Genomic DNA, 27,445 nt, shown 5'->3' with positions numbered 1-27,445 from the left:
GGGGAGGTCACACATAATGGAAGGGGGTCACCTGTATTATATAAGGGGGAGGTCACACATAATGGAGGGGGTCACCTGTATTATATAAGGGGAGGTCACACATAATGGGAGGGGGTCACCTGTATTATATAAGGGGGAGGTCACACATAATGGGAGGGGGTCACCTGTATTATATAAGGGGGAGGTCACACATAATGGGAAGGGGGTCACCTGTATTATATAAGGGGGAGGTCACACATAATGGGAGGGGGTCACCTGTATTATATAAGGGGGAGGTCACACATAATGGGAGGGGGTCACCTGTATTATATAAGGGGGAGGTCACACATAATGGGAAGGGGTCACCTGTATTATATAAGGGGAGGTCACACATAATGGGAGGGGGTCACCTGTATTATATAAGGGGGAGGTCACACATAATGGGAGGGGGTCACCTGTATTATATAAGGGGGAGGTCACACATAATGGGAGGGGGTCACATGTATTATATAAGGGGGAGGTCACACATAATGGGAGGGGGTCACCTGTATTATATAAGGGGGAGGTCACACATAATGGGAGGGGGTCACCTGTATTATATAAGGGGGAGGTCACACATAATGGGAGGGGGTCACCTGTATTATATAAGGGGAGGTCACACATAATGGGAGGGGGGTCACCTGTATTATATAAGGGGGAGGTCACACATAATGGGAGGGGGTCACCTGTATTATATAAGGGGAGGTCACACATAATGGGAGGGGTCACCTGTATTATATAAGGGGGAGATCACACATAATGGGAGGGGGTCACCTGTATTATATAAGGGGGAGGTCACACATAATGGGAGGGGGGTCACCTGTATTATATAAGGGGGGAGGTCACACATAATGGGAGGGGGTCACCTGTATTATATAAGGGGAGGGTCACACATAATGGGAAGGGGTCACTTGTATTATATAAGGGGGAGGTCACACATAATGGGAGGGGGGTCACCTGTATTATATAAGGGGAGGTCACACATAATGGGAAGGGGTCACCTGTATTATATAAGGGGAGGTCACACATAATGGGCAGGGGGGGTCACCTGTATTATATAAGGGGGAGGTCACACATAATGGGAGGGGGTCACCTGTATTATATAAGGGGGAGGTCACACATAATGGGAGGGGGTGACATGTATTATATAAGTCATACAGTTACAGCTGCACAGGGCTCTCTATCCACTCCCTGCACTCATGATCATAGAGAGACCTGTGTGGTCATACATTTACAGCTGCACAGCCCTCTCTATCCCCTCCCTGTGCCCATTACTATAATCATAGAGAGACCTGTGTGGTCATACATTTACAGCTGCACAGCCCTCTCTATCCCCTCCCTGCACTCATCTCTATGATCATAGAGAGAACTATGTGGTCATACAGTTACAGCTGCACAGTCTCCTCTATCCCCTCCCTGCACTCATCTATATAATCATAGACGGAACTGTGTAATTATACAGTTACAGCTGCACAGTCCTCTCTATCCCCTCCCAGCTATCTGTCCAACCCCCCACCCCACTCCCCCCATTTCCCTGATGATAGTTACCTGGTTCTGTCGCCTTTTTGGTGAATCCAGAATACATATTCAGCACAGAGGTGACGTTGTCGGGGAGGCCGGAGTCTGAGCTCCACAGGTAGCATTCACACCTGTGCGGAAGAGACCAGAAACATGGGGTATGAGAGAAGGGTGAGGGAATCATGGGAAGTGACCATCCAGATGGCAACCATAGTTTTCACCATCATTCCTCCCATGGGGTGACCATGGTTCTAACCTCTCATCACATGATGATCTCACCAGGAGCTTTGGTGCAGGGAGTAGCTGAAGAACTGGCAGAGAGGATTCTGGGTACAAAGCTGCTGACATATCAGAACATCAAACACCTTCAAGGTTTCGATCAGCGTCCCGGAGAAGAGTGTATTGGGGAGGATGAGGTCAGCGCAGCCATTCATACCTGAGGAACATAAAGGTTCTACCAATTCTGGGCTGTAGGAAAAGGCCTATTGTGCAGCCATTGTGCAAGTGGAGTATAAGATGTAACAGCAGAATATTGAGCGCAGCTCTGGAGGTAGCTGCTGGACTTACATTGACTTCCCCTACAGCAGGCTCTCTGACTGAATCCAGACTGCGCCCCTGGGGTGACGGTGATGTTCGGAGGTGACGGGAGGTTGGTGGAGTACTGTAGGTAGCAGCGCCGCCTGAAGATGAAAAACAAAACGGGTGAGAGAAACACAGACAAATCGCCAATGGAGAAAACAAGCAAGCAAGAAGGGCCGAGCCCAAATACACCAAGGACCAGTACAAACCAGAACCCATACACAGCCACAACAGTACACAACCGAAACCTGGAACCCAATAGAACCCATACACAAGTAGAACAGTACACAACCAAAACCTGAACCCGCTATAACCCATACACAAGTAGAACAGTACACAACCAAAACCTGGAACCAGCTAGAACCCATACACAAGTAGAACAGTACACAACTGAAATCTGGAACCAGCTAGAACCCATACACAAGTAGAACTGTACACAACCGAAACCTGGAACCCGCTATAACCCATAAACGAGTAGAACAGTACACAACCGAAACCTGGAACCCGCTAAAACCCATAAACAAGTAGAACCGTACACAACCGAAACCTGGAACCCACTAGAACGCATAAACAAGTAGAACAGTACACAAACAAATCCTGGAACCCGCTAGAACCCATAAACAAGTAGAACAGTACACAACCGAAACCTGGAACCCGCTAGAACCCATAAACAAGTAGAACCGTACACAACCGAAACCTGGAACCCACTAGAACACATAAACAAGTAGAACAGTACACAACCGAAACCTGAACCAGCTAGAACCCATACGCAGCCAGAACCCATACACAGCCGGAACCCATAGACAGCCGGAACCAATACACAATCAGAACCAGTACACCACCAGAACCAGCACACCACAGAACTATTACACAGCCAGAACCAGGACACAATCAGAGCCCATACAAAACCAGATTCAGTACACAACCAGAGCCAGTAACCAGCCAGAATCCATACACAACCAGAATCCACACACAGCCACAACCATTACACAACCGGAACCCATACACAACCAAAATCAGTACACAGCCAGAACCCATACACAGCCAGAACCCATACACAACCAGATCCAGTAAACAACCAGATCCAGTACACAACCAGAGCCAGTACACAATCAGAACCCATACACAACCAGATCCAGTACACAACCGGAACCAGTAACCAACCAGAATCCATACACAACCAGAATCCATACACACCCACAACTGGAACCCATACACAACCAGAATGAATACACAGCCAGAACCCATACACAACCAGAACCAGTAGACAACCAAAATCCACACACAACCGCAACCCATACACAACCAGAACCAGTCAAAAGGTGGAATCCGTAATCAGCCTGAATCTGTACACAACCAGAACCCATACACCATCAGAACCAGTACACTATCAGAGCCCATACACAACCAGAACCAGTACACTATCTGAGCCCATACACAACCAGAACCAGTACACTATCAGAGCCCATACACAACCAGAACCAGTACACTATCAGAGCCCATACACCACCAGGACCAGTACACTATCTGAGCCCATACACCACCAGGACCAGTACACTATCAGAGCCCATACACAACCAGAACCAGTACACTATCAGAGTCCATACACCACCAGGACCAGTACACTATCTGAGCCCATACATAGCCAGAACCAGTACACTATCTGAGCCCATAAACAACCAGAACCAGTACACTATCAGAACCCATACACCACCAGGACCAGTACACTATCAGAGCCCATACACAACCAGAACCAGTACACTATCTGAGCCCATACACAACCAGGACAAGTACACTATCAGAGCCCATACACCACCAGAACCAGTACACTATCTGAGCCCATACACAACCAGAACCAGTACACTATCAGAGCCCATACACAACCAGAACCAGTACACTATCAGAGCCCATACACCACCAGGACCAGTACGCTATCTGAGCCCAAACACCACCAGGACCAGTACACTACCTGAGCCCATATGCAACCAGAACCAGTACACTATCAGAGCCCATACACCACCAGAACCAGTACACTATCTGAGCCCATACACAACCAGAACCAGTACACTATCTGAGCCCATACACAACCAGTACACTATCAGAGCCCATACACCACCAGAACCAGTACACTATCTGAGCCCATACACAACCAGAACCAGTACACTATCTGAGCCCATACACAACCAGGACCAGTACACTATCTGAGCCCATACACCACCAGGACCAGTACACTATCAGAGCCCATACACCACCAGGACCAGTAAACTATCTGAGCCCATACACAACCAGAACCAGTACACTATCTGAGCCCATACACAACCAGAACCAGTACACTATCAGAGCCCATACACAACCAGAACCAGTACACTATCTGAGCCCATACACAACCAGGACCAGTACACTATCTGAGCCCATACACAACCAGGACCAGTACACTATCAGAGCCCATACACAACCAGAACCAGTACACTATCTGAGCCCATACACAACCAGAACCAGTACACTATCTGAGCCCATACACAACCAGAACCAGTACACTATCAGAGCCCATACACAACCAGAACCAGTACACTATCTGAGCCCATACACAACCAGAACCAGTACACTACCAGAGCCCATACACCACCAGAACCAGTACACTATCTGAGCCCATACACAACCAGAACCAGTACACTATCAGAGCCCATACACAACCAGAATCAGTACACTATCAGAGCCCATACACCACCAGGACCAGTACGCTATCTGAGCCCATACACCACCAGGACCAGTACACTACCTGAGCCCATACACAACCAGAACCAGTACACTACCTGAGCCCATACACAACCAGGACCAGTACACTATCAGAGCCCATACACCACCAGAACCAGTACACTATCTGAGCCCATACACAACCAGAACCAGTACACTATCTGAGCCCATACACAACCAGTACACTATCAGAGCCCATACACCACCAGAACCAGTACGCTATCTGAGCCCATACACCACCAGGACCAGTACACTACCTGAGCCCATACATAACCAGGACCAGTACACTATCAGAGCCCATACACCACCAGAACCAGTACACTATCTGAGCCCATACACAACCAGAACCAGTACACTATCTGAGCCCATACACAACCAGTACACTATCAGAGCCCATACACCACCAGAACCAGTACACTATCTGAGCCCATACACAACCAGAACCAGTACACTATCTGAGCCCATACACAACCAGGACCAGTACACTATCAGACCCCATACACCACCAGGACCAGTACACTATCTGAGCCCATACACAACCAGAACCAGTACACTATCTGAGCCTATACACAACCAGAACCAGTACACTATCAGAGCCCATACACAACCAGAACCAGTACACTATTTGAGCCCATACACAACCAGAACCAGTACACTATCTGAGCCCATACACAACCAGGACCAGTACACTATCAGAGCCCATACACAACCAGAACCAGTACACTATCAGAGCCCATACACCACCAGGACCAGTACACTATCTGAGCCCATACACAACCAGAACCAGTACACTACCAGAGCCCATACACCACCAGAACCAGTACACTATCTGAGCCCATACACAACCAGAACCAGTACACTATCTGAGCCCATACACAACCAGTACACTATCAGAGCCCATACACCACCAAAACCAGTACACTATCTGAGCCCATACACAACCAGAACCAGTACACTATCTGAGCCCATACACAACCAGGACCAGTACACTATCAGAGCCCATACACAACCAGAACCAGTACACTATCTGAGCCCATACACAACCAGAACCAGTACACTATCAGAGCCCATACACAACCAGAACCAGTACACTATCTGAGCCCATACACAACCAGGACCAGTACACTATCAGAGCCCATACACCACCAGAACCAGTACACTATCTGAGCCCATACACAACCAGAACCAGTACACTATCAGAGCCCATACACAACCAGAACCAGTACACTATCAGAGCCCATACACCACCAGAATCAGTACACTATCAGAGCCCATACACCACCAGAACCAGTACACTATCTGAGCCCATACACCACCAGAACCAGTACACTATCAGAGCCCATAAACAACCAAAACCAGTACACTATCTGAGCCCATACACAACCAGAACCAGTACACTATCTGAGCCCATACACCACCAGAACCAGTACACTATCAGAGCCCATACACCACCAGGACCAGTACACTACCTGAGCCCATACACAACCAGAACCAGTACACTATCAGAGCCCATACACCACCAGAACCAGTACACTATCTGAGCCCATACACCACCAGGACCAGTACACTATCTGAGCCCATACACAACCAGAACCAGTACACTATCTGAGCCCATACACCACCAGAACCAGTACACTATCTGAGCCCATACACCACCAGGACCAGTACACTATCTGAGCCCATACACCACCAGGACCAGTACACTATCTGAGCCCATACACAACCAGAACCAGTACCCTATCTGAGCCCATACATAACCAGGACCAGTACACTATCTGAGCCCATACACAACCAGGACCAGTACACTATCAGAGCCCATACACAACCAGGACCAGTACACTATCAGAGCCCATACACCACCAGGACCAGTACACTATCAGAGCCCATACACCACCAGGACCAGTACACTATCTGAGCCCATACACAACCAGTACACTATCTGAGCCCATACACCACCATGACCAGTACACTATCTGAGCCCATACACAACCAGGACCAGTACACTCTCAGAGCCCATACACCACCAGGACCAGTACACTATCAGAGCCCATACACCACCAGGACCAGTACACTATCTGAGCCCATACACCATCAGGACCAGTACACTATCTGAGCCCATACACCACCAGGACCAGTACACTATCTGAGCCCATACACAACCAGTACACTATCTGAGCCCATACACCACCAGGACCAGTACACTATCTGAGCCCATACACAACCAGAACCAGTACACTATCTGAGCCCATACACCACCAGGACCAGTACACTATCTGAGCCCATACACAACCAGAACCAGTACACTATCTGAGCCCATACACCATCAGGACCAGTACACTATCAGAGCCCATACACCACCAGGACCAGTACACTATCTGAGCCCATACACAACCAGAACCAGTACACTATCTGAGCCCATACACCACCAGGACCAGTACACTATCTGAGCCCATACACAACCAGAACCAGTACACTATCTGAGCCCATACACCACCAGGACCAGTACACTATCTGAGCCCATACACAAACAGAACCAGTACACTATCTGAGCCCATACACCATCAGGACCAGTACACTATCAGAGCCCATACACAACCAGGACCAGTACACTATCAGAGCCCATACACCACCAGGACCAGTACACTATCAGAGCCCATACACCACCAGGACCAGTACACTATCTGAGCCCATACACAACCAGTACACTATCTGAGCCCATACACCACCAGGACCAGTACACTATCTGAGCCCATACACAACCAGGACCAGTACACTCTCAGAGCCCATACACCACCAGGACCAGTACACTATCAGAGCCCATACACCACCAGGACCAGTACACTATCTGAGCCCATACACCATCAGGACCAGTACACTATCTGAGCCCATACACCACCAGGACCAGTACACTATCTGAGCCCATACACAACCAGTACACTATCTGAGCCCATACACCACCAGGACCAGTACACTATCTGAGCCCATACACAACCAGAACCAGTACACTATCTGAGCCCATACACCACCAGGACCAGTACACTATCTGAGCCCATACACAACCAGAACCAGTACACTATCTGAGCCCATACACCATCAGGACCAGTACACTATCAGAGCCCATACACCACCAGGACCAGTACACTATCTGAGCCCATACACAACCAGAACCAGTACACTATCTGAGCCCATACACCACCACCAGTACACTATCTGAGCCCATACACAACCAGAACCAGTACACTATCTGAGCCCATACACCACCAGGACCAGTACACTATCTGAGCCCATACACAACCAGAACCAGTACACTATCTGAGCCCATACACCATCAGGACCAGTACACTATCAGAGCCCATACACAACCAGAACCAGTACACTATCAGAGCCCATACACCACCAGAACCAGTACACTACCAGAGCCCATACACCATCAGGACCAGTACACTATCAGAGCCCATACACAACCAGTACACGAGGAGGTCCCATATATACATATGTCAAACTATAGGGTCCGGTGCAGATGATGTCACATGGTCTTGGCCATACAATGCTGGACATGGTGATGCGGCGCTCACCCCGGGTCGCTCTCTGGGTAGTACGTGTAGAACTGGCACCCTGGGTTCCTCGTACACGCCGCTTCACACTCCTCACTGCTGTTCACATACCCGAAGGAGAGCACGTTACCCACAAACTCCACATCATCATAGGAGCTGGAGAGACACCCTGCGGAGACATCATCGAGACCCGAGTGTTACCCACAGGATCAGAAGAGACATCACCCTTTACCACCTCGTCATGTGACTGATGGATTATACATCTTCCCATCCTCCATCCAGCACTACCCGTTACTGTTTTGACCAAGGAATTCACTTAAAGGGGCACTCCACTGAAAAAAAAATTTTTTTTTAAAGGGGTACTCCGTTCCTCAGCGTTTGGAACAAACTGTTCCAAACGCTGGAGCCAGCACCGGGAGCTCGTGATATCATAGCCCTGCCCCCTTATGACTTCACCCCGCCCCCTCAATGCAAGTCTATGGGTGGGGGCGTGACGGCAGTCACGCCCCCTCCCATAGACTTGCATTGAGGGGGCGGGGCGTGACATCTCGAGGGGAACATCACGAGCTTCCAGCTCCAGCGTTCTGAACAGTTTGTTCCAAACGCCGAGCAGCGGAGTACCCCTTTAAGTCAACTGGTGCCAGAAAGTTAAACAGATTTGTAAATAACTTCTATTTAAAAATCTTAATTAACGGGGTATTCCAGGAAAAAAAAAATTTCTTTATATACATATATATATATATATATATATATATATATATATATATATATATATAAATAAACTGTCTCCAGAAAGTTAAACAGATTTGTAAATTAGTTCTATTAAAAAATATGAATCCTTCCAATAATTATCAGCTACTGAAGTTGAGTTGTTTTTTTCCTGTCTGACAACAGTGCTCTCTGCTGACATCTCTGCTTGTCTCGGGAACTGCACAGAGTAGAAGAGGTTTGCTATGGGGATTTGCTTCTACTTTGGACAGTTCCCGAGACAGGTGACATCAGAGAGCACTTAGACAGAAAAGAACAACTCAACTTCAGCAGCTCATAAGTACTGGAAGGATTACGATTTTTTTTATAGAAGTAATTTACAAATCTGTTTAACTTTTTGGAGCCAGTTGATATATATAAAATACATTTTTTTCCTGGAATACCCCTTTAATCCTACCAGTATTAATCAGCTGCTGTATACTACAGAGGAAGTTCTTTTCTTTTTGAAATTATTTTCTGTCTGACCACAGTGCTCTCTGCTGACACCTCTGTCCATTTCAGGAACTCTCCAGAGTACAAGAAAATCCCCATAGCAAACCTCTCCTGCTCTGGACAGTTCCTAAAATGGACAGAGATGTCAGCAGAGAGCACTGTGGCCAGACAGAAAGGAAATTAAAAAAAGAAAAGAACTTTATGTGGAGCATACAGCAGCTGAGAAGTACTGGAAGGATTAAGAATTTTAAATCGAAGTAATTTACAAATCTGTTTAACTTTCTGGCACCAGTTGATTTTATATTTTTTTTCCCAGTGGAGTACCCCTTTAACTACTCTCATCATTGGTATCTGGAGATGAGTAACACAGTTACACAGAGAACATTGTGATGTTATGTACATGAGAGAACACCAGGGCCTACAGCAGGGGTCCTCAAACTACGGCCACATTTATCCGGCCCGCCGCTGCCTGGGACATCCCTGTGTCCCGAAAGATGTTTTCGGGACACAGGGATGCGCTCTCGGAGACCCCGCATTTACTTTAATAACGCAGGGGCCGCGGGGAAGGTGGTGCACGCAGTGACTTCACTGACGCCGTGCGTGCGCCCATAGCAACGCAGCGCGGAGGAGCGGAGCAGCGAGGAGGACGTGCGCTGGCCAGCTAGGTAAGTGATACCAGCGGCACGTCAGCTTCGGTGCTCCGACCACCGCTCCTTCGGTCCCGGGACATACTGCTATGTCCGGACCGGAGGAGCGGTGGTCGGAGCACTGAAGTGGGGGCAGAACACAGGCATACAGCCTCCAGCCATACACTGTATGGCTGGAGGCTGTATGTCTGTGGGGGAACATACTGCACCTAATGTGGAGGAACTATACTGCACCTAATGTGGGGAGCTATACTGCACCTAATTTGGGGGAACTATACTGCACCTAATGTGGGGAGCTATACTGCACCTAATGTGGGGGAACATACTGCACCTAATGTGGAGGAACTATACTGCACCTAATGTGGGGGAACTATACTGCACCTAATGTGGAGGAACTATACTGCACCTAATGTGGGGAGCTATACTGCACCTAATGTGGGGGAACTATACTGCACCTAATGTGGGGGAACTATACTGCACCTAATGTGGGGAACTATACTGCACCTAATGTGGGGAGCTATACTGCACCTAATGTGGGGGAACTATACTGCACCTAATGTGGGGGAACTATACTGCACCTAATGTGGGGAGCTATACTGCACCTAATGTGGGGAACTTTACTGCACCTTATGTGGGGGAACTATACTGCACCTAATGTGGGGAGCTATACTGCACCTAATTTGGGGGATCTATACTGCACCTAATGTGGGGAGCTATACTGCACCTGATGTGGGGGAACTATACTACACTTAATGTGGGAGATCTATACTGCACCTAATGTGGGGGACTATACTGCACCAAATGTGGGGGAACTATACTGCACCTAATGTGGGAGATCTATACTGCACCTAATGTGGGGGACTATACTGCACCTAATTTGGGGGAACTATACTGCACCTAATGTGGGGAGCTATACTGCACCTAATGTGGGGGAACATACTGCACCTAATGTGGAGGAACTATATTGCACCTAATGTGGGGAGCTATACTGCACCTAATGTGGGGGAACTATACTGCACCTAATGTGGGGAGCTATACTGCACCTAATGTGGGGGAACTATACTGCACCTAATGTGGGGAGCTATACTGCACCTAATGTGGGGGAACTTTACTGCACCTTATGTGGGGGAACTATACTGCACCTAATGTGGGGAGCTATACTGCACCTAATTTGGGGGATCTATACTGCACCTAATGTGGGGAGCTATACTGCACCTGATGTGGGGGAACTATACTACACTTAATGTGGGAGATCTATACTGCACCTAATGTGGGGGACTATACTGCACCTAATGTGGGGAGCTATACTGCACCTAATGTGGGGGAACTATACTACACTTAATGTGGGGGAACTATACTGCACCTAATGTGGGGAGCTATACTGCACCTAATTTGGGGGAACTATGCTGCACCTAATGTGGGGGAACTATACTGCACCTAATGTGGGGAGATATACTGCACCTAATGTGGGGGAGCTATACTGCACCTAATGTGGGGGAGCTATACTGCACCTAATGTGGGGGAGCTATACTGCACCTAATGTGGGGGAATTGTACTGCACCTAATGTGGGGGGACTGTATTGCACCTAATGTGGTGGGACTATACTGCACCTAATGTGGGGGGACTGTACTGCACCTAATGTGGGGGAATTGTACTGCACTTAATGTGGGAGAACTGTACTGAACCTAATGTGGGGGAACTGTACTGCACCTAATGTGGGGAGCTATACTGCACCTAATGTGGGGGAACTATACTACACTTAATGTGGGAGATCTATACTGCACCTAATGTGGGGGATTATACTGCACCAAATGTGGGGGAACTATACTGCACCTAATGTGGGGGAACTATACTGCACCTAATGTGGGGAGCTATACTGCACCTAATTTGGGGGAACTATGCTGCACCTAATGTGGGGGAACTATACTGCACCTAATGTGGGGAGATATACTGCACCTAATGTGGGGGAGCTATACTGCACCTAATGTGGAGAACTATACTGCACCTAATGTGGGGGAACATGCTGCACCTAATGTGGGGGGACTATACTGCACCTAATGTGGGGAGCTATACTGCACCTAATGTGGGGGAGCTATACTGCACCTAATGTGGGAGATCTATACTGCACCTAATGTGGGGTAACATGCTGCCCCCAATGTTGGGAACTATACTGCACCTAATGTGGGAGATCTATACTGCACCTAATGTGGGGAACTATACTGCACCTAATGTGGGGGAACTATACTGCACCTAATGTAGGGGACTATACTGCACCTAATGTGGGGGAATTGTACTGCACTTAATGTGGGAGAACTGTACTGCACCTAATGTGGGGGACTATACTGCACCTAATGTGGGGGAACTGTACTGCACCCAATGTGGGGGGAACTGTACTGCACCTAATGTGGGGGGAACTATACTACACCTAATGTGGGGGAACTATACTGCACCTAATGTGGGGGAACATGCTGCACCTAATGTGGGGGGAACTATACTGCACCTAATGTGGGGAACTATGCTGCACCTAATGTGGGGGAACTATACTGCACCTAATGTGGGGGACTATACTGCACCTAATGTGGGGAGCTATACAGCACCTAATGTGGGGGAACATGCTGCACCTAATGTGGGGGAACATTATACTGCACCTAATGTGGGGGTACATTATACTGCACCTAATGTGGGGGAACTGTGCTGCACCTAATGTGGGGGAATTGTACTGCACCTAATGTGGGGGGACTGTACTGCACCTAATGTGGGGGAACTATACTGCACCTAATGTGGGGGGACTATACTGCACCTAATGTGGGGGAACTGTACTGCACCTAATGTGGGGGAATTGTACTGCACCTAATGTGGGGGGACTGTATTGCACCTAATGTGGGGGGACTGTACTGCACCTAATGTGGGGGGACTGTACTGCACCTAATGTGGGGGAACTTTACTGCAACTAATGTGGGGGAATTGTACTGCACTTAATGTGGGGGAACTGTACTGAACCTAATGTGGGGGAACTGTACTGCACCTAATGTGGGGGACTATACTGCACCTAATGTGGGGGAACTGTACTGCACCCAATGTGGGGGGAACTGTACTGCACCTAATGTGGGGGGAACTATACTGCACCTAATGTGGGGGACTATACTGCACCTAATGTGGGGGGAACTGTACTGCACCTAATGTGGGGGAACTGTACTGCACCTAATGTGGGGGGAACTGTAATGCACCTAATGTGGGGAAACTGTACTGCACCTAATGTGGGGGAACTGTACTGCATCCAATGTGGGGGAACTGTACTGCACCTAATGTGGGGGAACTGTACTGCACCTAATGATGGGGGAACTGTACTGCACCTAATGTGGGGGAACTGTACTGCACCTAATGTTGGGGAACTGTACTGCACCTAATGTGGGGGAACTATACTGCACTTAATGTTGGGAAACTGTACTGCACCTAATGTGGGGGAACTGTACTGCACCTAATGTTGGGGAACTGTACTGCACCTAATGTGGGGGAACTGTACTGCACCTAATGTTGGGGAACTGTACTGCACCTAATGTGGGGGAACTATACTGCACCTAATGTGGGGGAACTATACTGCACCTAATGTGGGGGAACTATACTGCACCTAATGTTGGGGAACTGTACTGCACCTAATGTGGGGGAACTATACTGCACTTAATGTGGGGGGAACTGTACTGCCAACCCTAATGTGAGGGAACTGTACTGCCAACCCTAATGTGAGGGAACTACAACCTAATGTGGGGGATCTATACTGCAAACCTAACGTGGGGGGACTGTGCTGGGTACTTAAAGTGGTAGTCCATTAATAAGATATATAAGTGTGCATAGGAATTTGTTCATGTTTTGATATCTATAGTCCGGCCCTCCAACGGTCCGAGGGACTGTGAACTGGCCCCCTGTTTAAAAGGTTTGAGGACCCCTGGCCTACAGCAAAAGACCCTCATGGGGCATAAATAGGGTTGCTGGCCGGTATATTACAGGCACAGCCGGTATTTTGGGGACCCTGACGGTATTTTTATATAACAAATACCGGCAATGCAATGTCCGGTATATATCCAACCAAACCTCCAACTCCCCGAATGTTGCACCATATACTATACCAGTGTTTCCCAACCAGAGTGCCTCCAGCTGTTGCAAAGCTACAACTTCCAGCATGCCCGGACAGCCAACGGCTGTCCGGGCATGCTGGGAGTTGTAGTTTTTCAACAGCTGGAGGCACCCCTGTTTGGAAAACACTGACCAATACTATATACTACTATATAGTCCAACATGCTGGGAGTTGTCGTTTCGCAACAGCTGGAGGCACCCCTGGTTGGGAAACACTGACCTTTACTATATACTACTATATAGTCCCAACATGCTGGGAGTTGTAGTTTTGCAACAGCTGGAGGCACCCCTGGTTGGAAAACACTGACCTATACTATATACTACTATATAATCCAACAAGCTGGGAGTTGTAGTTTTCGTTTGGGGCAGCTGCTAGCCACAGGCTGTATCAGGGCATGCTGGGAGTTGTAGTTAGTAACTAACTGCAAATCCCAAGTTTAATAAAAAAAAGCGATCAAAAAGTCACAACAAAACAAATCGGGGCGCAAAAAATGACCCTCACATAGGCCCCGTATAAGGAGAAATAAAAAAGTTATAGGGGTCAGAATAGGACAACATTTTCGCCCGTATATGTGCATCCTGTGATGTCACGCATATATAATTAATTATGCAAATTAGCATGGCCGGTAATTTATTTATTTTTTTTTGCAAGAAAGGTGGCGACCCTAGGGACACATGAGAGGACCCCATGACCGCTACAGACATGAAAAGCTTCTTACGTGTCACATGTTCTGGAGTCTTAGGAAGAGAGAAGCCGGACGTCCCCCCAGGATTAGGCACCCGAGTCTCGGGGACGTCTGTGTCCGATGTCTTCAGGTAACAATCATAGCTGAGGAGGACAGAAAAGAACCATTAAAGGGGTACTCCGGTGGAAAACTTATTTATTATTATTTTTTTTTTAAATCAACTGGTGCCAGAAAGTTAAACAGATTTGTAAATGACTTCTATTAAAAAATCTTAATCCTTCCAGTACTTATCAGCTGCTGTATGCTCCACAGGAAGTTCTTTCTTTTTGGAACACAGAGCTCTCTGCTGACATCTCTGTCCATTACCCCTTAAGGACCGGAGGTTTTTCCGTTTTTGCATTTTCGTTTTTTGCTCCTTGCCTTTAAAAAATCATAACTCTTTCAAATTTACACCTAAAAATCCATATGATTGCTTGTTTTTTGCGCCACCAATTCTACTTTGTAATGACGTCAGTCATTTTGCCCAAAAATCTATGGTGAAGCGGGAAAAAAAATCATTGTGCGACAAAATTTAAAAAAAAACGCTGTTTTGTAACTTTTGGGGGCTTCCGTTTCTACGTAGTACATTTTTCGGTAAAAATGACACCTTATCTTTATTCTGTAGGTCCATATGATTAAAATGATACCCTACTTATATAGGTTTGATTTTGTCGGACTTCTGGAAAAAATCATAACTACATGCAGGAAAATTAATACGTTTAAAATTGTCATCTTCTGACCCCTATAACTTTTTTATTTTTCCGTGTATGGGGCGGTATGAGGGCTAATTTTTTGCGCCGTGATCTGAAGTTTTTAACGGTACCATTTTTGCATTGATAGGACTTATTGATCGCTTTTTATTCATTTTTTCATGATATAAAAAGTGACCAAAAATGCACTATTTTGGACTTTGGAATTTTTTTGCGCGCACGCCATTGACCGTGCGGTTTAATTAACGATATATTTTTATAATTCGGACATTTCCGCACGCGGTGATACCACATATGTTTATTTTTATTTTTATTTACACTGTGTTTTTTCTTTTATGGGAAAAGGGGGGTGATTCAAACTTTTAATAGGGAAGGGGTTAAATGATGTTTATTCACTTTTTTTTTGCAGTGTTATAGCTCCCATAGGGACCTATAACACTGCACACACTGATCTTCTATGTTGATCACTGGTTTCTCATAGGAAACCAGTGATCGATGATTCTGCCGCATGACTGCTCATGCCTGGATCTCAGGCACTGAGCAGTCATTCGGCGATCGGACAGCGAGGAGGCAGGAAGGGGCCCTCCCGCTGTCCTGTCAGCTGTTCGGGATGCCGCGATTTCACCGCGGCTATCCCGAACAGCCCACTGAGCTAGCCGGCATGCTTTCGGTTTCACTTTAGACGCGGCGTTCAACTTTGAACGCCGCGTCTAAAGGGTTAATAGCGCGCGGCACAGCGATCAATGCCGCGCGCTATTAGCCACGGGTCCCGGCCGTTGTTAGAGGCCGGGCCCGAACCGCTATGACGCGGGGCCACGCCGTGGCCCCGCGTTATAGATCGGGAGTGGACACATGACGTTCCAGTACGTCATGTGTCCTTAAGGGGTTAAAGGGGTTATCCAGGAAAAAAATGTTGTTGTTTTTTTTTATAGATCAACTGGTTCCAGAAAGTTAAACAGATATGTAAATTACTTCTATTAAAAAAATCTTAATCCTTTCAGTACTTATGAGCTTCTGAAGTTAAAGGTGTATTTCAGGAAAAAAACTTTTTTTTATATATCAACTATATCAACTGGCTCCAGAAAGTTAAACAGATTTGTAAATTAATAGAAAAAAGTTGCCCGGACCTTCTAAGTGAGTAAATGATGGTATGGATAATTAAATGAGAAATATTCAATGAATGATTGTCTGGATCGTGCTTCAATGATAATAGTATAAACAGTTTAATAAGATAGGATAAATAGACTATGATTAGTTACTTCTCACAGGGCCCATGTGAGAAGAACATATACAATAAAAACAACCTTTAGGTAATAATGTACATGAAAAATATAAAATGACAATAATACCAAAAATTAAGATAATGTTATGGCATGATAATAGCAAGGTGCCGGTACACTGCGCCCTCTGTGCAACGTCCCAGATGGTGTTGGTAAAGTCCAGTGAGGTCCTGGTAAGAGCGGAGGCGATTGGCGCTGGCAGGCGCCGGTGATTGCAGATCGCCGGGAGGACGTTGGCGCTGGCAGGCGCTGGAGATGGTAAGTCCTCACCGCTGGTTAGATGGAAACGAGGACCGTACACTGGATACGAGGAGCTCACCTCGTGTTGTCGGCGTGTGACGTCAGCTGCTGCTGGAGCCGAGTTCGTTGCACCGGAGGTAGTTGGCAATGGTGGACCGGACTGCTGTCGGACTGGATGTCCTGATGGTCTTAGTGGTTTAAAAGCGATGAACCAGCCTTGGTGGATATGCACAATATATAAAATAGATATGCCAGTGATCATGCCCAAGTGGACTAGACGCGTTTCAGGGTTATTTAATGTAACCCTTTCCTCAGTAGTCAACTTGATTAGGGTATAGTTGCATGCCCTAGTTTGACCTCAGTGTGTATTGTGATTGTGAGCTGCACATACACCCCCTTTTTTCTTTAGATTTGTAAATTACTTCTATTAAAAAAAATCTTAATCCTTTCAGTACTTATGAGCTTCTGAAGTTAAGGTTGTTTTTTTCTGTCTAAGTCCTCTCTGATGACACCTGTCTCGGGAACCGCCCAGTTTAGAAGCAAATCCCCATAGCAAACCTCTTCTAAACTGGGCTGTTCCCAAGACAGGTGTCATCAGAAAGGATTTAGACAGAAAAGAACAACCTTAACTTCAGAAGCTCATAAGTACTGAAAGGATTAAGATTTTTTTAATAGAAGTAATTTACAAATCTGTTTAACTTTCTGGAGCCAGTTGATATATATATATATATATATATATATATATATATATATATATATATATATATATATATAAAAAAGTTTTTCCTGGAATACCCCTTTAAGAACTGTCCAGAGTAGGAGAAAATCCCCATAGCAAACATATGCTGCTCTGGACAGTTCCTAAAATGGACAGAGATGTCAGCAGAGAGCACTGTGCTCATGATGTCAGCAGAGAGCTCTGTGTTCCAAAAAGAAAAGAATTTCTTCTGTAGTATTCAGCAGCTAATAAGTACTGGAAGGATTAAGATTTTTTAATAGAAGTAATTTACAAATCTGTTTAACTTTCTGGCACCAGTTGATTTAAAAAAAAAAAAAAAAAAGTTTTCCGCCAAAGTACCCCTTTAAGGAGTCTCTGTCCACCCGATGGAGCGGTGGGGGTCCTGACAATAATGGGGGGGGCATCTTACCTCCTCTGCCCAGTGATGGGGTCCACAGAGTGGTAAGAGAAGAAGGTGCAGTTGGGGTGATTGGTGCACAGGAGCTGGCAGGAGACATCATCGGGGGTGGGAATCTTCTGGATGTCTCCGCCAGGAAAATCCACCAATGGCTGAAGAGGAGGATCTCCACCTGCAAGAGAAGAAGACACCCCCGGATCTACAACGTAGAACAGTCCGGATCACCTCTCCGAGCAAACAGGGGGTCCAGCACTACCAAGATAGGCAGCTTTATTCAGATAGACAACACACGGTAAAAGCCACAGGCAGACGCGTTTCGAGCGCATGCACTCGAAACGCGTCTGCCTGTCGCTTTTACCGTGTGTTGTCTATCTGAATAAAGTCGCCGATCTTTGTAGTAGAGGACCCCTGTTTGTTCTTCACTCTGAAATGAAAACCCTATAAGAACCAGATGTCTCTCTATATACTCCACCCACCCCCCACCATGATCTATATACTCCACACCACCCCCCACCATGATCTATATACTCCACCCCACCCCCACCATGATCTATATACTCCACACCACCCCCCACCATGATCTATATACTCCACACCACCCCCACCATGATCTATATACTCCACCCCACCCCCACCATGATCTATATACTCCACACCACCCCCACCATGATCTATATACTCCACACCACCCCCACCATGATTTATATACTCCACACCACCCCCACCATGATCTATATACTCCACCCAACCCCACCATGATCTATATACTCCACACCACCCCCACCATGATCTATATACTCCACCCCCACCCCCACCATGATCTATATACTCCACACCCCCCCCACCATGATCTATATACTCCACCCCCACCCCCACCATGATCTATATACTCCACACCCCCCCCACCATGATTTATATACTCCACACCACCCCCACCATGATTTATATACTCCACACCACCCCCACCATGATCTATATACTCCACACCACCCCCACCATGATCTATATACTCCACCCCCACCCCCACCATGATTTATATACTCCACACCACCCCCACCATGATCTATATACTCCACACCACCCCCACCATGATTTATATACTCCACACCACCCCCACCATGATTTATATACTCCACCCCCACCCCCACCATGATCTATATACTCCACACCACCCCCACCATGATCTATATACTCCACACCACCCCCCACCATGATCTATATACTCCACACCACCCCCACCATGATTTATATACTCCACACCACCCCCACCATGATCTATATACTCCACCCCCACCCCCACCATGATCTATATACTCCACACCCCCCCCACCATGATCTATATACTCCACACCACCCCCACCATGATTTATATACTCCACACCACCCCCACCATGATCTATATACTCCACACCACCCCCACCATGATCTATATACTCCACCCCCACCCCCACCATGATTTATATACTCCACACCACCCCCACCATGATCTATATACTCCACACCACCCCCACCATGATTTATATACTCCACACCACCCCCACCATGATTTATATACTCCACCCCCACCCCCACCATGATCTATATACTCCACACCCCCCACCACCATGATCTATATACTCCACCCCCACCCCCACCATGATCTATATACTCCACACCACCCCCACCATGATCTATATACTCCACACCACCCCCACCATGATCTATATACTCCACACCACCCCCACCATGATTTATATACTCCACACCACCCCCACCATGATCTATATACTCCACACCACCTCCACCATGATTTATATACTCCACACCACCCCCACCATGATTTATATACTCCACCCCACCCCCACCATGATCTATATACTCCACACCACCTCCACCATGATTTATATACTCCACACCACCCCCACCATGATCTATATACTCCACACCACCTCCACCATGATTTATATACTCCACACCACCCCCACCATGATCTATATACTCCACACCACCCCCACCATGATCTATATACTCCACACCACCCCCACCATGATCTATATACTCCACACCACCCCCACCATGATCTATATACTCCACACCACCCCCACCATGATCTATATACTCCACACCACCCCCACCATGATTTATATACTCCACACCACCCCCACCATGATTAATATACTCCACACCACCCCCACCATGATCTATATACTCCACACCACCCCCCACCATGATCTATATACTCCACCCCACCCCCACCATGATCTATATACTCCACCCCACCCCCACCATGATCTATATACTCCACCCCACCCCCACCATGATCTATATACTCCACCCCACCCCCACCATGATTTATATACTCCACCCCACCCCCACCATGATCTATATACTCCACCCCACCCCCACCATGATCTATATACTCCACACCACCCCCACCATGATTTATATACTCCACATCACCCCCACCATGATTTATATACTCCACACCACCCCCACCATGATCTATATACTCCACCCCACCCCCACCATGATCTATATACTCCACCCCACCCCCACCATGATTTATATACTCCACCCCACCCCCACCATGATCTATATACTCCACACCACCTCCACCATGATCTATATACTCCACACCACCCCCACCATGATTTATATACTCCACACCACCCCCACCATGATCTATATACTCCACACCCCCCCCCACCATGATTTATATACTCCACACCACCCCCACCATGATCTATATACTCCACACCACCCCCACCATGATTTATATACTCCACACCACCTCCACCATGATTTATATACTCCACACCTCCCCCACCATGATTTATATACTCCACACCACCCCCCACCATGATCTATATACTCCACACTACCCCCACCATGATTTATATACTCCACACCACCCCCACCATGATTTATATACTCCACACCACCCCCCACCATGATCTATATACTCCACACTACCCCCACCATGATTTATATACTCCACACCACCCCCACCATGATTTATATACTCCACACCACCCCCACCATGATTTATATACTCCACACCACCCCCACCATGATTTATATACTCCACACCACCCCCACCATGATCTATATACTCCACACAACCCCCACCATGATCTATATACTCCACACCACCCCCACCATGATTTATATACTCCACACCACCCCCACCATGATCTATATACTCCACACAACCCCCACCATGATCTATATACTCCACCCCACCCCCACCATGATCTATATACTCCACACAACCCCCACCATGATCTATATACTCCACACCACCCCCCACCATGATCTATATACTCCACACCACCTCCACCATGATCTATATACTCCACACCACCCCCACCATGATCTATATACTCCACACAACCCCCACCATGATCTATATACTCCACACCACCCCCACCATGATTTATATACTCCACACCACCCCCACCATGATCTATATACTCCACACAACCCCCACCATGATCTATATACTCCACCCCACCCCCACCATGATCTATATACTCCACACAACCCCCACCATGATCTATATACTCCACACCACCCCCCACCATGATCTATATACTCCACACAACCCCCACCATGATCTATATACTCCACACAACCCCCACCATGATCTACATTATAGTAAGCGGAATTTCTGCTGGAAATTTCAAAGCAGAAATTCCGGCGGAAATTCCGTAGTCTGAACCTAGCCTAATCCTTTCCTCTTCTTTCCTCCTGTACCTCAACTCCACCTAGGGTCTTCATCCAATCTCCATTTTCCTTCCTGTACTTCATTCTTTCTATCTCTTGTCATCTTTCCTCTCGTATCCCAATCTATGGTTTCCATCTTATCCTTCCCTCCCGTACCTCAGCATTACATAGGGTCTTAATCATTCCCCCCTCATCTCTACCTGGGGCCCCTATCCCCATCTTTCCTCCTGTATTTTAGCTCCACCCAGGGCCTCCACCTTCCCTCGTGAACTTCCCCCATATTTGTTGGCCTTTTCCACTGAACGTCCATACAATGTCCCTTCTCCTCTTATAAGTCTCCATACTACATCATTGCTTCCTGTTCACCTTCATTCATTTTCAGACCCGACACCCTACATCGTCCATAGGAAACGTCCGTATGAGGGCTACAAAATAATTTGGTCTGGCCCTGCCAAGGCAACCGCAGGCGCGTCTTGAAATTTGATAAATCTAGGAGCTTTTTTTCATAGCAACTTAAAGGGGTACTCTGGTGGAAAACTTTTTTTTTTAATCAACTGGTGCCAGAAAGTTAAACAGATTTGTAAATTACTTCTATTAAAAAATCTTAATCCTTCCAGTACTTATTAGCTGCTGAATACTACAGAGGAAATTATTTTCTTTTTGGAACACAGAGCTCTCTGCTGACATCATGACCGCAGTGCTCTCTGCTGACATCTCTGTCCATTTTAGGAACTGCCCAGAGCAACATATGTTTGCTATGGGGATTTTCTCCTACTATGGACAGTTCTTCAAATGGACAGCAGAGGTCAGCAGAGAGCTCTGTTTTCCAAAAAGAAAATAATTTCCTCTGTAGGATTCAGCAGCTAATGAGTACTGGGAGGATTTTTTAATAGAAGTAATTTACAAATCTGTTTAACTTTCTGGCACCAGTTGATTAAAAAAAATAAAAGTTTTCCACGGGAGTACCCCTTTAAGTGAATTGTAATAATTATGTAAATTCGGAGGGACACCCAAGGAACATCCATTCTAGGATAAATAGGACACATTAATCCTGTCCCTGTATATCCCTTCATATCTACAGTGCATAGTGAAAGTATTGGGCCTTGAACTTTTCGACCTTTTGCCACATTTCAGGCTTCAAACATAAAGATATAAAACTGTAATTTTTTGTGAAGAATCAACAACAAGTGGGACCCAATCATGAAATTTATTTGATATTTCAAACTTTTTTAACAAATAAAAAACTGAAAAATTTGGCGTGCAAAATGATTCAGCCCCTTACTTTCAGTGCAGCAAACTCTCTCCAGAAGTTCAGTGAGAATCTCTGAATGATCCAATGTTGAACAAACAACAAAAACGTGGTTTCAAATGGCTGGAAGTGCTCAACCCCAAATGCGGTTGTGCATTTATACTGGGGGAGCAGATCCTGCCCTTGTAGTCCGTTGCTAGGGGCGATCCCCAGCATAAAAATGCATACAATGGAGGATGCCTGCAGCGGACTACAAGTGCCACAATAGAATCCTACACCAGATAAACGGTGTGGATATGTAACAATTAGAATACAATACAAGAATATGGATGCACTACTGTGGTAGATGTAAACAATACATTGGCTATCCCTCAACACTGATGTTAAAATTGAGACATTCGCCAGTGTATCCTTATATGAAGGACACACCAGAGCCCGCACACCAACGCCAAGGTTTCTCATTTTGGTGCGAGACCTAACGCTAGTCCTACCTGTGCTTGATAAACAGAACAGGGGCCAGTGGGCAATTACGGCAGCATTCGGCTGGCTCACAACTTCCTTCCAGATACCCTCCAGTGTTACTACGCACACATGCAATGGGAGGAGGGAGGCAAGCTGCAAGCCCCACCTGAGTTGGCTATTATGGGTGCCTGGCCTCACAGGTGCTTCCTTAATGCTGCCTGGTAGATATTCAAGGCGCATTAATGTTGGAGTTTACACACCTCCAAATTTAAAATTTAAACAAACAACAAAAACGTGGTTTCAAATGGCTGGAAATGCTCAACCCCAAATGCGGTTGTGCATTTATACTGGGGGAGCAGATCCTGCCCTTGTAGTCCGTTGCTAGGGGCGATCCCCAGCATAAAAATGCATACAATGGAGGATGCCTGCAGCGGACTACAAGTGCCACAATAGAATCCTACACCAGATAAACGGTGTGGATATGTAACAACATTAATGCGCCTTGAATATCTACCAGGCAGCATTAAGGTAGCACCTGTGAGGCCAGGCACCCATAATAGCCAACTCAGGTGGGGCTTGCAGCTTGCCTCCCTCCTCCCATTGCATGTGTGCGTAGTAACACTGGAGGGTATCTGGAAGGAAGTTGTGAGCCAGCCGAATGCTGCCGTAATTGCCCACTGGCCCCTGTTCTGTTTATCAAGCACAGGTAGGACTAGCGTTAGGTCTCGCACCAAAATGAGAAACCTTGGCGTTGGTGTGCGGGCTCTGGTGTGTCCTTCATATAAGGATACACTGGCGAATGTCTCAATTTTAACATCAGTGTTGAGGGATAGCCAATGTATTGTTTACATCTACCACAGTAGTGCATCCATATTCTTGTATTGATCCAATGTTGACCCCGCCCCTCAATGCAAGTCTATGGGAGGGGGCGTGACAGCCATCACGCCCCCTCCTATAGACTTACATTGAGGGGATGGGGCGTGATGTCACACGGGGGCGGGGTCGTGACGTCACGCTCTTCCGCTCGCGTGGTCGGGATCCAAAGCCTCCAGTGTTGCCGGAAGCCGTTGAGGTGGGTGCTGCAGCCGAGATCCCAGGGGTCCCCAGCAGCGGGACCCCCGCGATCTGACACGCAGCACCCCGCTCTCATCAGGCCCCGGAGCGAACACCCGGCTCTCATCCGGTCTGATGACAGGGCCGGTGATCATGACGTCCCAGCTCCGTCCCAGTGTGACGTCACGCTCCGCCTCTCAATGCAAGTCTATCGCAAGGGGCGAGACAGCTGTATCTCGGACCTTCCTGGTGTGTTCCTTGTTCTTCATGATGCTCTCTGCTCTTTAAACGGACCTCTGAGACTATCACAGTGCAGGTGCATTTATACGGAGACTTGATTACACACAGGTGGATTCTGTTTATCATCATTAGTCATTTAGGTCAACATTGGATCATGGATCATTCAGAGATCCTCACTGAACTTCTGGAGAGAGTTTGCTGCACTCAAAGTAAAGGGGCTGAATAATTTTGCACGCCCCCAATTTTTCAGTTTTTTATTTGTTAACAAAGTTTGAAATATCCAATAAATTTCGTGATTGTGTCCCACTTGTTGTTGATTCTTCACAAAAAATTACAGTTTTATAACTTTATGTTTGAAGCCTGAAATGTGGCAAAAGGTCGAAAAGTTCAAGGGGGCCGAATACTTTCACTATGCACTGTATATACATGGGAGAATGGACATGCTATCCCGCCATTTCCCGGCTTGCACGCTTCTCTGCAATCGATCTTCTCGAGTCCTTTGTTCTGACAACGAAAGGAGAAGCAGCTTCATCCCATTGACAGATGACTTTGTCAGAAGACTATTAATAGTAGCTCTGTGACTGCCTCACTGCACATGAGAGGGAGAGTCAAAGAGTGTGACAGAGTGTGAACGAGTGTGACTGAGTGTGAACGAGTGTGAACGAGTGTGACTGAGTGTGAACGAGTAGGCTTGGGTGACAGAGAGCACAATGGTGATGACTTCTAATATAACACAATATCACAGAGGCTTATACAGAGAGTCACACGACTCCTGATATCCACACAAGTCGTGGTTGAGGGCGGTCACCAATGCTGCCAATGGTCACCAATAGAAGAAAAGGGGGGCCCCACAGAAAAGACTGAAAGGAGCTTTCTATTATGGGGTCGGACTTTGCCCCTTACTTTCCATAAAGAGGAGCCCTGCAGTAGAAAAAAGAATGGGACCTCGCAAGGCCGGATGTGACCTTTCTAAGGGCCACATGGTATGTCTTTATGGCTGACCAGGTTCTCCACAGTTGACTCGCTGTCTCCTACCTGATCACATTTTACTATCCTACGATTAGTTTTGGTTGCCCCTTCACCAAGTTCTTCTCCTGCTCCCTATCTCTCATGGCAGCCACAGCTTCTTCTTGTATGGCTTCTCCTCCCTAACTCAAACCATGTCTATGCCATTGGGGTGATGATTGTGGTCACCCTTATTCCATATACCTGTCTATGCCATTGGGGTGATGATTGGGGTCACCTTTATTCTATATACCTGTCTATGACATTGGGGGTCATCATTATTCTATATACCTGTCTATGCCATTGGGGTGATGATTGGGTCACCCTTATTTTATATACATGTCTATGACATTGGGGTGATGATTGGGGTCACCTTTATTCTATATACCTGTCTATGACATTGGGGTGATGATTGGGGTCACCCTTATTTTATATACTTGTCTATGACATTGGGGTGATGATTGGGGTCACCCTTATACTATATACCTGTCTGACATTGGGGTGATGATTGGGGTCACCCTTATTCTATATACCTGTCTATGACATTGGGGTGATGATTGGGGTCACTCTTATTCTATATACCTGTTTATGAAATTGGGGTGATTGTGGTCACCCTTATTCCATATACCTGTCTATGCCATTGGGGTGATGATTGGGGTCACCCTTATTCTATATACATGTCTATGACATTGGGATGATGATTGGGGTCACCTTTATTCTATATACCTGTCTATGACATTGGGGTGATGATTGGGGTCACCCTTATTTTATATACCTGTCTATGACATTGGGGTGATGATTGGGGTCACCCTTATTATATACCTGTCTATGACATTGGGGTGATGATTGGGGTCACCCTTATTCTATATACCTGTCTATGACATTGGGGTGATGATTGGGGTCACCCTTATTCTATATACCTGTCTATGACATTGGGGTGATTATTGGGGTCACCCTTATTCTATATACCTGTCTATGAAATTGGCGTGATTGTGGTCACCCTTATTCCATATACCTGTCTATGCCATTGAGGTGATGATTGGGGTCACCCTTATTTTATATACCTGTCTATGCCATTAGGGTGATTATTGGGTCACCCTTATTTTATATACATGTCTATGACATTGGGGTGATGATTGGGGTCGCCCTTATTTTATATACATGTCTATGCCATTGGGGTGATGATTGGGATCGCCCTTATTTTATATACATGTCTATGCCATTGGGGTGATGATTGG

General features: G+C 46.8%; 1 protein-coding gene across 2 annotated transcripts in view; it reads right to left on the bottom strand.

Annotated features, from left to right (window-relative positions):
• The window catches only part of LOC130291206 (plasma kallikrein-like), a 79,846-nt gene that overhangs the window by 20,481 nt on the left and 31,920 nt on the right, over positions 1–27,445 (bottom strand). For both annotated transcript variants that reach the window (XM_056539777.1, XM_056539849.1), the window contains exons 4-9: positions 18,506–18,665; positions 15,122–15,231; positions 8,445–8,592; positions 2,104–2,216; positions 1,816–1,972; positions 1,567–1,667 (exon numbers count right to left, since the gene is read on the bottom strand). In XM_056539777.1, the coding sequence (XP_056395752.1) occupies positions 1,567–1,667; positions 1,816–1,972; positions 2,104–2,216; positions 8,445–8,592; positions 15,122–15,231; positions 18,506–18,665 (789 nt within the window). The remainder of the gene's footprint in view (positions 1–1,566; positions 1,668–1,815; positions 1,973–2,103; positions 2,217–8,444; positions 8,593–15,121; positions 15,232–18,505; positions 18,666–27,445) is intronic.

The sequence above is a fragment of the Hyla sarda genome, chromosome 1, assembly GCF_029499605.1.
Source record: "Hyla sarda isolate aHylSar1 chromosome 1, aHylSar1.hap1, whole genome shotgun sequence".
NCBI lineage: Eukaryota > Metazoa > Chordata > Amphibia > Anura > Hylidae > Hyla > Hyla sarda.
The sequence above is the reverse complement of the archived record's forward strand: the minus strand, read 5'-3'. Positions and strand labels throughout refer to the sequence as shown.